This window comes from Limulus polyphemus, unplaced genomic scaffold (assembly GCF_000517525.1).
Source record: "Limulus polyphemus unplaced genomic scaffold, Limulus_polyphemus-2.1.2 Scaffold1519, whole genome shotgun sequence".
In the NCBI taxonomy this organism is placed as follows: domain Eukaryota; kingdom Metazoa; phylum Arthropoda; class Merostomata; order Xiphosura; family Limulidae; genus Limulus; species Limulus polyphemus.
In genome coordinates this window covers 135953-149664 of record NW_013667129.1, presented here as the reverse complement: position 1 = coordinate 149664, position 13712 = coordinate 135953, and the positions used below count along the sequence as shown (strand labels likewise).

Below are 13712 nucleotides of genomic sequence, written 5' to 3'. Positions count from 1 at the left end.
AATACACTAGTTCATCAGATGAGTACTATTTTAAGCTGTAATCAGAACTAAACATTAACTACGTATTTATTACAGCTATGTTAATAAACAGGTTTAATTAGGAGTATACAATGTCATAAAACTGAGACTTATAATGAACAGAATACACTAGTTCATCAGATGAGTACTATTTTAAGCTGTAATCAGAACTAAACATTAACTACGTATTTATTACAGCTATGTTAATAAACAGGTTTAATTAGGAGTATATAATGTCATAAAACTAGACTTATGAACAGAATACACTAGTTCATCAGATTTAGGTTAGTTTGAAATCCATACACTGTGCTGACAATGAAAAATACTTACTATAATTATATATATATATATATAAAACAAAATAGAAAAACACACATATAAACATTTTAAAGAATACTCTACTGACATTAACATTAAAAAAGAACATAATATAACTTACATATCACATACAAACTTAGTTGTTTGCTACAAGTACTACTACCTGTTCCCTGTCCGTTGAAAAGCATAATACTAGTATCTGCAAAATTTTACACAATTCTCCCTAACATCCAATGAAAGCTAATTAAGTAGCATGGCCACATAAATGACTAGAACACATACCACTGTTTAAGTATAGAGCTGGATAGAGGGGTTGTACAGAAAGTACAAATGAAATTAAAGTTTATGATGATAAAAATGCAAATTAAAGGAATAACAAAAAAGTGCAATAAGGAGTCAACATATTAATACTCTAATCAACCACTTATGATAAAAATAATTTACTAAATATACTATGAGGCTGTGTTCTAACACAGCTGATTACAACTAACCCCTATACATAGTCAATTTACAGGGTGGGCAGTATAATACACACATATATATATATATTTCTACTACCTAAATAATGGTAGACAACTATTTGTATGCTTGAATAATCTAAAGGTGAATATTATTCAATTACTATTTTTATTTTTAAATGTCATGAATTATTCAAATTTTGATCCTAAAAGATGTTCATACTGATGACAAACAAATTTTATTAAATGACAGAGAATAATTAAAAAAAAAAATTATATTCACAAAAGGCAAAAACTGTTACTTGGTCCACCCATCATCCTACAATAACCTGTTTAATACCAATCATTAATCATGTATATTGGATTTTTCTTAATAAAAATAATGATTTTTAGAGAATTACAAAGAGTTTTTTTTGCCTGCAACATTTTTAATATATATATATCAGAAATACTTAAATTAAGCTTCAGACAATAATATTTAAAATTTGAACAGAAACTGCTGTATATAAAAATTACTTTTATTACCAGATATAATCTAATTAGTAATTCATATCCTACATTATGACAGCTAAAATGCTGACATCATTAAGAAAGCCATGAGAAAGACTGTATATCGTGGATTCTGGCTTTTTCTAACAAATAAGCAGCAGATTAGCATTCAAAACATAAGATATAAACTAATAATAAAAACAATACAATCACACAAACTTACTATAAATACTTAATTCTTTGTCAATTCATTCAAATGGACTTAAATCTAATTTTTTATTACTCCCTTCTATTTTTTTTTATACTTGTGACAGTAAAATTACAAATGTTTAAAACTTATTCTCATCAAATCTTTAACTGTTCTTCAAAATAATACATAAAAATTTGTAAACTGATTACTCACCAGTCAGAACAGAAGAATTTAAAAATTTCCATTATAAATTGGTAGTTTGTAGAAAATAAATATTAACACTGCACAGAAGTGATGCATGTGGTGACCAAAGACAAAATATTTTTTCTATAACTTGATCTTCACCATAAATTAAATTTGTTTTTATCTTCATTTTACTCAAGTCCAGGTATAGTTAATACTGTCTCACTCAAAATTTACCCACAATATAATACAACTTAAAGCAAGGTCTAACTAGTAACTTGACTCTAATATCTATGATCACTATCAGCAGACACAACTTTATATCAAAAGTTTCTCTTTCCAATATCTTCTCATTTAAAGTTTATCTTCCATATGACTTAACCCGCAATGAAATTAGCAGCTTTGTGTTAATACTTATGTACACCATAAACCGACCCAAGCTCTATTAATTAGCGTCTTCGAACTACAATTCACCACCTTAAAGTCAATTAACTCAAACCAAGGTTATCTCCACTGTTCACCAAGATTTGGGTTTGCTCAAAGCAGATTGAACCCAAAATTAATTTTTTTTTTACTAAGAATTAAATATATGATATACAAGTTCAATTTATTTTTAGCACTTAAATAAACCGTTGTAAAATGCAAATGTATCTTCATACTATGAATAAAGAACATATATTTTGCTTAAAGATCATAAAAAGAGCTCTACCGTACTAAAAGCTAAACGTATTCTTTACTATTGTATTAACATTACTACTGCATCACCTTGATCTATGAAACAGTATTTCCACCATATGAAATACACATTTTAAAAGTTGCGTAAGTTCTTTATAAATATTGTTACTTCCAGTCATTACCCAAGAATAAATAACTATTTTCTTGAGGTTGTATGTCCTTTTTAAAATATATTTCATAATCTTTTGTATTGGTTCTACAAGCTGCTAATGATGGAAGTTGAGTAATTTAAAAAAAATGAAAAGTATAAATTCTTGCAGTTGTAGCTGTAGATATGCAAATTATTACTTCAAGTTATTTTAACTGTCACTTTTTGTCATTTCTTAATAATGATCTATATTGAAGCTCATCATACTCCAAAATAAATAAAACTGATTAAATTTCTGAAATTGTGAGACTGAATATATCTGTAAGATTGTGCCATATGGACAAAAGTGCTGTTGTAAGCCACTAGAGATGAAATACAACACATTTCAGTAAGAACTCTTTATTTGATACTCAGTTTTCCAAAATGACAAAATTGATGTAACTCAAGTATACATAATACCGAACTTCATTCAAACACTTTGTAGTTTCTACATGTTTTTGAAAGTAAACAAAGACAAGTTGTAAGGAAAACAATTTCAATAGACAATTATTCTAGAAATTAAGTCATTTCAAATTTTCTCTCCCCCCCAATATGTGGAAACACTACTCTTTAATAACACATTGAATTGATGTTCACATTTGAAACCACAGAACATAATTTAGAAAAAAATGTGTCAGCTTACAACAAGATTTTTGTCAAATGTGCACAAAATATGTAAAAACTGACAAAACTTGTGATAACAGTCAGTACTTACTAAGAACATTGAACAGTTATAGATACATATTTTAAACAAATTGTACACAGTAATTTGATAGCTACCATACAATTAAACCTGCAATTCAAGGCTTGTAGAAAAATTTCATATATAAATACAGGGCATAAAATTAACTTTTTTATAAGTGTCATCTAGGTACAGCCATCAAAATTCTTAGGTGCCAGATATATATATGGTGAGTATATAAGCCACGACTTTAATAATTTGAATTTGCTGAAATAGGCTGTGCAGTTTTAACATTTGTATATGACTGGTTCAGATTTGAATCCTGGCTGGACAAAAGTTTATTTGGTAACTAAGTACAGTGTATAAATCAGCCTCATGATCTAAAAGCTGATAGATAATACATGGAAAATAAACCCTGCATTTGCAACAATTCTGTATTACAAAATCATAAATTAATGGTATCAAAATATTAATTCTTGATTTATGTTAAAAGTACATTCCCTGCTAATTGGAAATGGCATTTATCATTTACCTAGTACAAGATAACTGGCCCGATATCTTTAATGCCAATTGGGCACATTCTTGTAAATTTTTATGTACCCAACAAGATTAAGCAGTTAGTCCCAGACACACGTTAATTTTGCACCCTGTGGATATAATATCTTGCATATTGTTTTCAGGACAACACATTGCTGGTTAAAAGGCAGTAAGTCATAAATCTCAGTACTATTAACTTTTATTTCTACAGATTTACATAACTAATACACATGCTATTTAAAGCTACAATGATATAACTATAAAATTACTCTTAATTTATAAGCCAAATCAATAAGTACAAAGATAGATGCTGGTAACATGTCCTATTAAATGACAAGGGGAGAAATGACACACACTAAAATAAGAAAGTAGGATTTTACCCCAACTAACAAATTCTTTCAATTTTGAACTTCTTGAATAGGACATTATAGTCATCATAGTTTTTTTAAATTACAGTATTCACCTAACTTACAATGATAAATTTTACAACTTTCAAGCTTACCAGCACATCCTACATTTTATATTATTGTGAGTGAAACTGATGAGAGTGGAGATCAATAATCTAGATTTTGCATTATTGAGGATACTAATGAATGATAGAATTGCAACTACAGTAGATACAGTATATAAAACGTTTGGAGGAAAGTATACAACAGACCATATTCACAGTAAACAATGTAACTGTCCTGTATATAACAGTTTTTCTTTAGCTATAACAAATTAGTTATAAAAATGAAAAATGACAATTCATGATTGCCTAATAACTTTTACAATAAGCTAAAGTTCATTTTTTGCAACAGTGAATGTTTTCTTAGTTTGTTTTTTTTATAAATACTTCTGCAACCATGACTTAATAAATGGTGTTACTTATATCTGTTCATTAGTTATGCAAATAGAATGAAAATCATGGATTTTTTTTTCACTGGCTTGTTTGCAATTCATAGGTTATGTTAAACATTTTAGTATGAATTAGGGTTTTAAAAGTAAAAATACATTTTTAACATGTTGGCCAAACAACTGTAAGTTGAGTTTAAGATTTCACACAATATATATAATTCAGTTGAAACTTAAGTTCATGCTTTATTTAATACAACATTAATATACCTGCTTTTTCATTTAAAAAAGAGATAAACAAACGTAATCCTGAGATCTATGTCACATAAAATTCACATATCTCTAGTGTTAAGATTACACTTCTTTATTTCACTGAGAATTTCTACTGATTGTTTGGCAGGTACATGTAATATAACAACTAATTTACTTTCAAAATTATCAAACTATAGTCAATATAATGGTTTAAGCAAGATATCAAAATGATATTAAACACCTATAGCTAAGAGTATGGCAAAATTCCAACATTAGAGAGTAAACTAAAAAGTGTGTATGGAGAATAAAATTTAGTTTTAGAAGTAATTGAATATTTTTGTTGTTCTTACAAAGGAAAAAATAAAACTGTCATACATATACATACATTCTAAATACAAACGTATTGGACAATATCAACCACACTCACAGATTAAAAATTTCACGAGTACAAAAAAAGTGAAATCTGTCCTACATCAATTTGCCTAATGCAATTTCTAATGTAACCACATGGATTAAAAGTAACACAAATAATCTTATTAAATGTTAACTCTCTACTAGATATTTAAATGACTGACAACCTAATAATCCAATAAAAAGATGTTATAAAAAATTAGAAATAATTTCCTGCAAAAAACAAGCCTAGAAAATAAAACTAATCTACAAATTTCTAATACTTCCCACATGGGTAAGAAGACCCGATGTGGTATCTAATCCCTGATTATTCAGAACTTGGCATGAAAACTGTGACGTTAAACAGCTACAAACTAAACTACCGTGAAACACAGATAATAATAAAAACATTTATTAGGACACAACAGCCAATTATACGTAAGAAAACAAGATTAATATACAAGAATGCATGATTATTGTATTAAAGCGACAGAAACAATGACAGAGTATTCTACCTAAAAGCTAAACGGATAACAGTTACACAGATGGAAAAAAGGTATCTGTTCCACGGCTACAACAGATGTGTTAGAAGATTTCATTTATCAATGCAAAATGTGAATGAATAATAGGAAATAAAAATATATAATTAAAACAACCATAACTATTAAGCATGAACAAGCGTAAAAAGAACTGGTCATTTTAAGTTGTAGATGAAATAGTATAGTAACTTTACTGTCTATGCTCTCTGTAAACATGAGTGTCTTAGAGACAATGACGTACAGTTGTTGTAAAGAGATAACCCAAAAAAGTCCAAACTCCATACATGTGATGAGATAAGGTATGGTTATGTGGATACATTCTTCTCACTGCATAAAATGTCCAGACCTAAACTATACAGCCTACATGTCATGCATGCACGCACACACACACACACATAAGTATTTGTTTGTGTTTCAAAACAAGGAATTATTTAATCCAATCCAATTCTGGTAGGTATTTAGGTTTAATAACCCAGGGGTTGTCAGAAATTTGTTGAATTTCTCTTCACCCCTTGCTTGGTTTATATGGTAGTTGAAACTCTTAAGCTGATTAAAACTTAAAACTCTGATGACTTGCCTATGGTTTTTGTGATTTTTAATTTGCTTGCATGGGTAGCTGGATCAAGCGAAAGGTGAGGCTGAGAAGAAGACCAGAAATTCTGATTTCCTGTTGTTGGACTTGTTTTGCTTTTGCTTCTAGTCTGGCACACAAGTTCGAGAACTCAAGAGCTGAGAAACCACATGGCAAATGCCCACCCCTGCGGGCCATCACACCCCGTTCCGTGAAATTGAAGGAAATATTCGATTCACCCTTATAATGGTAAGTATGCATCTGAGAAAGTTGTCTGTCCTGGTTTGACCAAGATGGACAGATGTGTAACACAGAAGTAACCATTTCATTTTTATTATACTCTACTGGGCATCTTGAACGTCAGTGTCCTAGAGTCAGTATGCACATTAGTGTTAAATGGTAAAATGTTGTCACAACCAGGACCAAAGTGATCCATCAAAATATGTAAAACAAGTACATGAAAATAAAATAATAAGGCTTACAGCCATTCTCTAAGAAAATAAAGTTTGTAATAAAATCAATGTATTATGACAATTTGTATGCAGAGTAGTAGGACTACTGTCTCCAAGTCTGTTAAGAACATGTTTCTACCTTGTAGTTACAGAATAACAAGCTATTGTTGAAAAATTTGCATATTAAAGTAGAAAAAGTTTCAACGAGCAAGTGACTGGTTGGAATGACGTTAATTTGTTTTTTAATATCTAAATTTTTCAGATCCAATAATGAAACCATGAAACAATATTGCAATATATTACTTTTAATTATAAACTGCTCATACTTTGTTACAGTATTTTTTTTTTAGCAAATTACTTAGTTTAATAAAAAAAATTCTTTCAATTTATCATCCTTATGAAATAAGCCACATTTATGAACTACATTCAAAACCTTTGAATAACATCTAGGTCAGTTTATTATTAAACTTTGCCTTTGAGCTACAAAAAATTATAATTTATAACATAAACAGAAATCTCAAATGATCCATTTTGTCTTTTTTTGGAAGATGAAAATAAAGCCGGTACAATGTTTGATCATACAAAGCAATTCTGAGATGTTTTGATGTTATCAATACTCTGACAAACAAATATACAAATAAAAAAAAGTCCGAGCCTTGAAGAAAATCACTTCAGAAACTGATGGTAAGCCAGTGATAAAATATCAGTAGAAACAATGCAGAAGAAAAAAAAACAACAAAAACAAGTTAGTTAAAAATTAAAGTTGTAACAGTATAGTACACTTATTTCTTAATAGCAAAAAATTATAAGAGCAAAATGACCAATTACATAATCCTTTGGAAAACACTCTTATTTTAAAGGTTTTATTACCTAGATAAAATGTAAATCCAAAAGATGCATTTGGACTACATATTTGCAGAACATAAACATACAAGGAGGTACATGGAAAAAGTCCATTAACATTTTCCAAAACTGAAAATGTATTTCCGACAGATACCTCCGTTAACATATTGAATTTTCAATTCAGTGCTGCTTTCTATATTCAAACATTTTTACTCACCACTAGCCTTGAGGCTCCCTCCTAAACTCATTTATTTCCATATAATATAGCTATGTTATTGCATGTAAATGAACATGCAACAACCCTTTACCAATAAGATACACATTCCTTCGTGCAGCTGACTCCCTTTGTACTGATTGTTCAATCATCACTTCAAGATTAGGCAAAAAAAGATGCACCAGAAGTGGGGAGAAGGGATGGGAAGTGTGAACAGAGGTGAGTATCTATTGTCAATACATGTTCATGTTGAAACATGTTAACTCCCAATACAATTCATAACCTTCATTCACATACAGCTAGAATTCCATGCTGAAGTGGTGTAGGGACTGGTGCAAAATTTACCTAGATGACTCCCCTTTGGAAAGTGCCCAAAGGGAAACCATGGAGTGATAAAATGGAACAGTATAGTGGCACAACTGTGGGAGACTGCACCTCATCTGTATTAGGGTACACTCTTTGCCCATAAAGAAAGGAAGTGTTTCTAAGATGGGTGAAAAATACAAGCAATGCCCAGAACCTGTATCACATTAATGGAAGTGCTATAAGTGTAGCGTGGCTATGGTGCATCAGGCTGTACATTGTGGATCAACTCAAGTCCAAAACTAGGTGACAAAGTAAATGTGTCTTTCATGATGCAGTAGAAGAAGGGTCCTTACCATCTTTGCTTCAACCCCAATAAGGCAGAACAGAAATGTAACAACTGAACTGTAATTGAGTGAAGATTTGTGTTGGCTGGTCCTGCACCAATCCAACACCAGGAACCTAACATCCTGGTAGTGGTAGGATGGGGGAAAGCTGGACAGAGGGGTGAACTATAATACATGGACAGAACACTACTGAGTCAAAATGGTCACAATGGCTAGAAACTGGTCAGTGCAAGCACTCCTGTGCTTCACTAAAAGAAAAAAAGGGGGTGATCATGAAAACCCTATTTTAACAACCAAACCAGCACTAGGTTCTAAACTAGGTATGGAGGGTGGGAAAGGATCCCTTGCCTGCTTAACTCATGATAGTTCACGGGTGGGTAAGGCCTGGATCAGGCCTTGTTTTAAGAGAATGAGCACTGCAAGGATACCTCATACAGCCTTGATAGCCCAACACTGTACAGATTTGGGTTAAGTATACCCTGGCATAACATTTGCCACATAGTGGGATCCCATAAGGTATGAGAGGGCCCTGTAAAAGTAAGATAAAGAACTTACTTAATCATAGACAGTAAAAGGAATGGAGAATAGCATCCAGAGGTTGTCCACAGCCAGATGAAAAAGAAACAGCCAAATGATGGAGATAGTGTGCATCAAAACTGTGAGGGGTTATCCATATAAGACCTCTCCAGCCTCACCCACCAACCAAAATGAGCCGACTTCCGAAGTAAGAAAAGTGTATGTTTGTGGATGTCCTAATCGGATGGAGTAAAATCCTAAAGAGGAATGAGAAAACTGCTTGATAGCATCCTTGGCCAACATGTCTGAAACCACCACTAAAAGGCATCAGACCCCATGGAAGGGAACCGGAACATAAGACAACATAGAAAAAGAGGAAAAAACAAAGAGTAAGACCCCCGAGATAAAACTTGAAGCATGGCAGAGGAAGAACATAAAAGTCAGAAGTCAACGATGATTGAAGAAGTGAAGGAAAAGAATAATACGAGACAGGAGAGAGAAAGAGAGAGTAAAGGTAACATACCTAAGAAATCATGTCCAGAAATTACAAAACGGGCCTAGGTAAATCCATAACAGAACTGGTAGAAGACTTGGCAAAGATAGATGGTGGGAAAAGGCTGTCAAAATCCTCTTAAATGGAATTAATAGGAGGAGGAATATCAGGCTCAGAAGAAGTTCCAGGACACATGAAAGACTACAGCTCCCATTGCACAATAGCTGTCACTTCCTCAACAGACAAAGAAGAACTTGATGTCATTTTGGTTGTTTGTCTAGCATGTACAGCATTTTGTTGTCTCACACCAGACCAAGTGGAAGTTACAATCATTTGTGAATTTATAATGTGGAAATAAAAGGTCACAAAATTTGCAGGTTCAAATTTAATACTTTCACAACAAACACCAATATCATGAAAGCATGTGAGGTAAAAAAAAGAAGTCACACTCTTATTGGAGGAGAGTTGTCAAATGCTCATTTGCATGCAATAATGTAGCAATATCATGTGGAAACTTGTAACTTTAGGTGAAAGCCTCAAGGCTAGTGGTGAGCAAATAAAGTGTGCACACAAGACAACTCCGAGTCAGAAAAGCTATATGTGAGTGGAGTATATGTATCATAACGGAAATAAATATTTACACAAAAACCAGTTAATATATTCATGCATTTATTTACAAGGAAAAGATTTTTGAAATTTGAAATAAAAATAAGAAAAAACACACATACAAATTAATGCAGTTACATCTTAAGATAACTATGCATGTAAAATTACGAATGTACTTATAAAACTACATAGAACAGCAGAATGAAAAAGTGTAGATTCATGCAAGTTAAAGGAAAATGACAAGAAACATCTCAGTAATACGATAGATACATACATTATTTACATAGGTTAAAACATGAATAGTGTCCAAACACACATCATGTGTGAAAATGTCACAAGAAAATACACACATACATACAAAAAAAGAAAGAAAAAAAAAACAACAGAACAAGCATACATCTGTATCAGATAAAAGTTAAAAAAATTATGTGAATGTATGGAGAAAAGATAATAAAATGAAATTAAAACCATACAGATTTGTACATAACATAACTATACAAAAAAAAAGATAGATTGTATACACAATGAAAGTTAACCCATATCGAATTCAACTGCATTCTACATAAAGATTAACCAAATTGATGTTAGCTCACAGCTTAAAACCTGATGCTAGTATAGCACTTATGGTGAGGAGCAGGTTATGATAAACAACTATGGCAAAACAAAAAATCATGTTACTCACTTTTTTTGCATACAAGTAAAAACCTGCTTTTTTGATAATGAGAACTTTGGAACATGTCAAAGTTGGATAACCTTGTTTGCTACATTGATACCCTGATTAGTAAGCTTTGAGCATTAAAGCAAAAAGCTGAAAAGAAATTTTGACTTTGCCAAAAATACAAACTGAAGAAGAAAGAGGGAAGTGGGGGGGGGGGGGAGGGTCAAATAAGCAATACAAATGTTTTAATAATAGTCAAGCAAGTTTCTACAACATAACTCATTACTCAGTTCAATAAATCTAGTTCAACATAAACCTTATCCTAAATCTAACTGTAATACAATTAAAGAAATCCAACAATAATACAACTATAGTTGTGCCACCCAAGAATCTGACCTAACATACATATGAATATAAATGGAATAACATCAATAAATTATTTTAACTTTAAATTTACTCTTCAAAATGGAAGCCAAATACCAGAACTTAAAAAAAAAAATCAATAAAGGATACAAGCATACATGAAAATATTAATAAAACCATTATTCCATACAGTTTTTCTGAGCTACATTTACTAACGGTGATTTATAACCCACAGATTAATAGCTAATTTTAGGAATATACACCTGCTCAGTGTATATAGAGTTCAAACAAGTTTTGTTTTGTGCTGAGATGGCCCAGTACCCTCAAAATGGATACTCAGATGAACAGAAAACACTATTTGGAGCAGAACTGTGCCTATGACCTACCACTTTTTTCAATCCCAGACTCTTTCTTTGATTTGGCTTCTTTGATTTTCTTCAGTTTTCCTGGTTTTCCTTCTTCCTTGGCACTATTTTCCTGCTCTGCCACGGCTTTCTCAATTGGAGTAATTGTAACAGTCAGAGATGGCATGTTCTGTTCTACTGACTCTTTCTCTGTATCTGACTCACTTTCAGAATCAACTCTTTTTCTCTTGATTTTTCTTTTACTTGAACTTTGTTCTGCTACTGCTGTTTCCAAGGGATCCCTTTTTTTTTCATCCTTTTCTTTAATTTTCTACATAGAGAAACACAAAGAACACAATACAGTTTCTATAAAACTCTTCTTATTGTAAAATGTGAAATGACCTTAGAAAAACTACACAAAGCTAAAACTGGTAAACTACATAAATCAGTCCTACACATTTGATAGGTGCCATCACACTAACATTTAAAAGTGCCTCTAAAAGGAGTTTCACGAGGGTTATTGGAGCCTCTATCAAGTATGTTGTGATAATCACCTCACTGTTTTGAGCCCACTACTGGGTTTTTGTTTCTTAAATAAATACTTTTAAATTCAAATCCTGTTATTACTTGGCATGGCACTTGCCATGCAGTCAGCTGTTGTTGTACACAGAAAATCTCAAAGATAAACTCGTGTGACCCCCTTGGCTGCTTTAATTGTAATTTGTCTAGACTAGCGATATTACATGTGCAGTAATACAACATTTCTGAAGTATATTGTTGTATACAGACATCAAATGTTTGTAACTGAGACACCAAATCAATGTTTTAAAGTTTAATTTACAAAACTGGATATTAATTATTAGCAAATGCAGCCTAGCAAGAAAGGTTTTGTATACATACTAGGCACAAGAATAGAGACATCTGTTAATTTTGTGATGAATAAAGTAGACATTTTTAGATTATATTGTACATTGATTTGATATCTTCTACATTTATATATTTCTTGTTGTTAATTTTAGTCATTTTATTATGGAACATTATTTCACACACACAAAAAGAAATCTTGCTGAACTTTTAAAGTAATTAATCAAACATTTACCTGAATGTTTTACTGTATTATTTGGAACAAATTTTTTGAATAACAATAATAATAAAAGAAAGAAAAAGTTTATTGTAAAAATTTAAGCACCCCCTTTGAAGTTCCTTCATGGTTTCATTTAAAAAAAACTGATTTCACATAATATGTATCAGGACTTCATATTTACTTCACTGTATATCATTTTTAAAAGAAATTACATTTTTCTTTAAGTATGAAAAATAATGTGAAATAAATATTAATGACTAATGTTTTTTGAATAAGTATGCCATGTCTTATGCAAAGTGCACTGATTTCTAAATAAGGTTGGCTAAAATATATCGTTCTTCTTATGCATTTCTTTATGCCAATGCCACACCCATGGAACAAAAGTCCTCCTTTAGTACTATACGTTTATTTAGTGTATTTTTTAAACTTAGTTAAAAATGATTAATTATATGTTTACACAATTAAAGTTTGTCATATCTGAAGTGTTAAAACTTTGAGCATTAGCAAAATAAATAAATCACAAAAATTACCATAGAAGAAAAGGTAGTGCATAGTGATTGTAAGTCAAAGTTGTAACAAGCATAAAACTTTGTGCAAACTTTAGCCAGGAAACTCAGTTTTCAAACAAAACTACTGAATAAAAAGTATCTAGTTTGAAGATTTTAAATAATATCCAAAAATTTAAAAGCAATTATACTGACATAAATAAAATTCTAGAAAAACTCCAAGACAATAATTTTCTTTGAAAAAAAAAACAAGAAAAAACAACAGAAGCAGACTCCATTGGTTTTTAGGTGTTTACAAATGAAAAAAAAAATTGCCTTATTGAGCAAAATATGAGCTTATTGTTATAATTAAATATACATATTTACTTGACATTAGACACATTTAGAAGTTTAAAGTGATTGAGTATATTTTTGCATGAAAACAAAATGTAGGTAGAATATATAATGCATAATTTTCTTTATCTTATACTCCCCCAAAGCTAGGCCTTGTGATTTTAGTACATACCGCTATTAATGCAGTATTTTCTGAAAAACAAATATATATATATATATATATATAGACACATTACACAAACACATAATAAAAATGGCATCACAATTCAAACTCAGAAAACATTTTTCTTACATACTTTTATTTTCCATGAACATAATATCAAAGTT

General features: G+C 30.9%; 1 protein-coding gene across 2 annotated transcripts in view; it reads right to left on the bottom strand.

Moving 5' to 3' along the window:
- Positions 1-13712, bottom strand: part of LOC106463926 (PC4 and SFRS1-interacting protein-like) — a 65073-nt gene that overhangs the window by 15617 nt on the left and 35744 nt on the right. For both annotated transcript variants that reach the window (XM_013924010.2, XM_013924012.2), the window contains exon 7: positions 11505-11793. In XM_013924010.2, coding sequence (XP_013779464.1) covers positions 11505-11793 — 289 coding nt within the window. The remainder of the gene's footprint in view (positions 1-11504; positions 11794-13712) is intronic.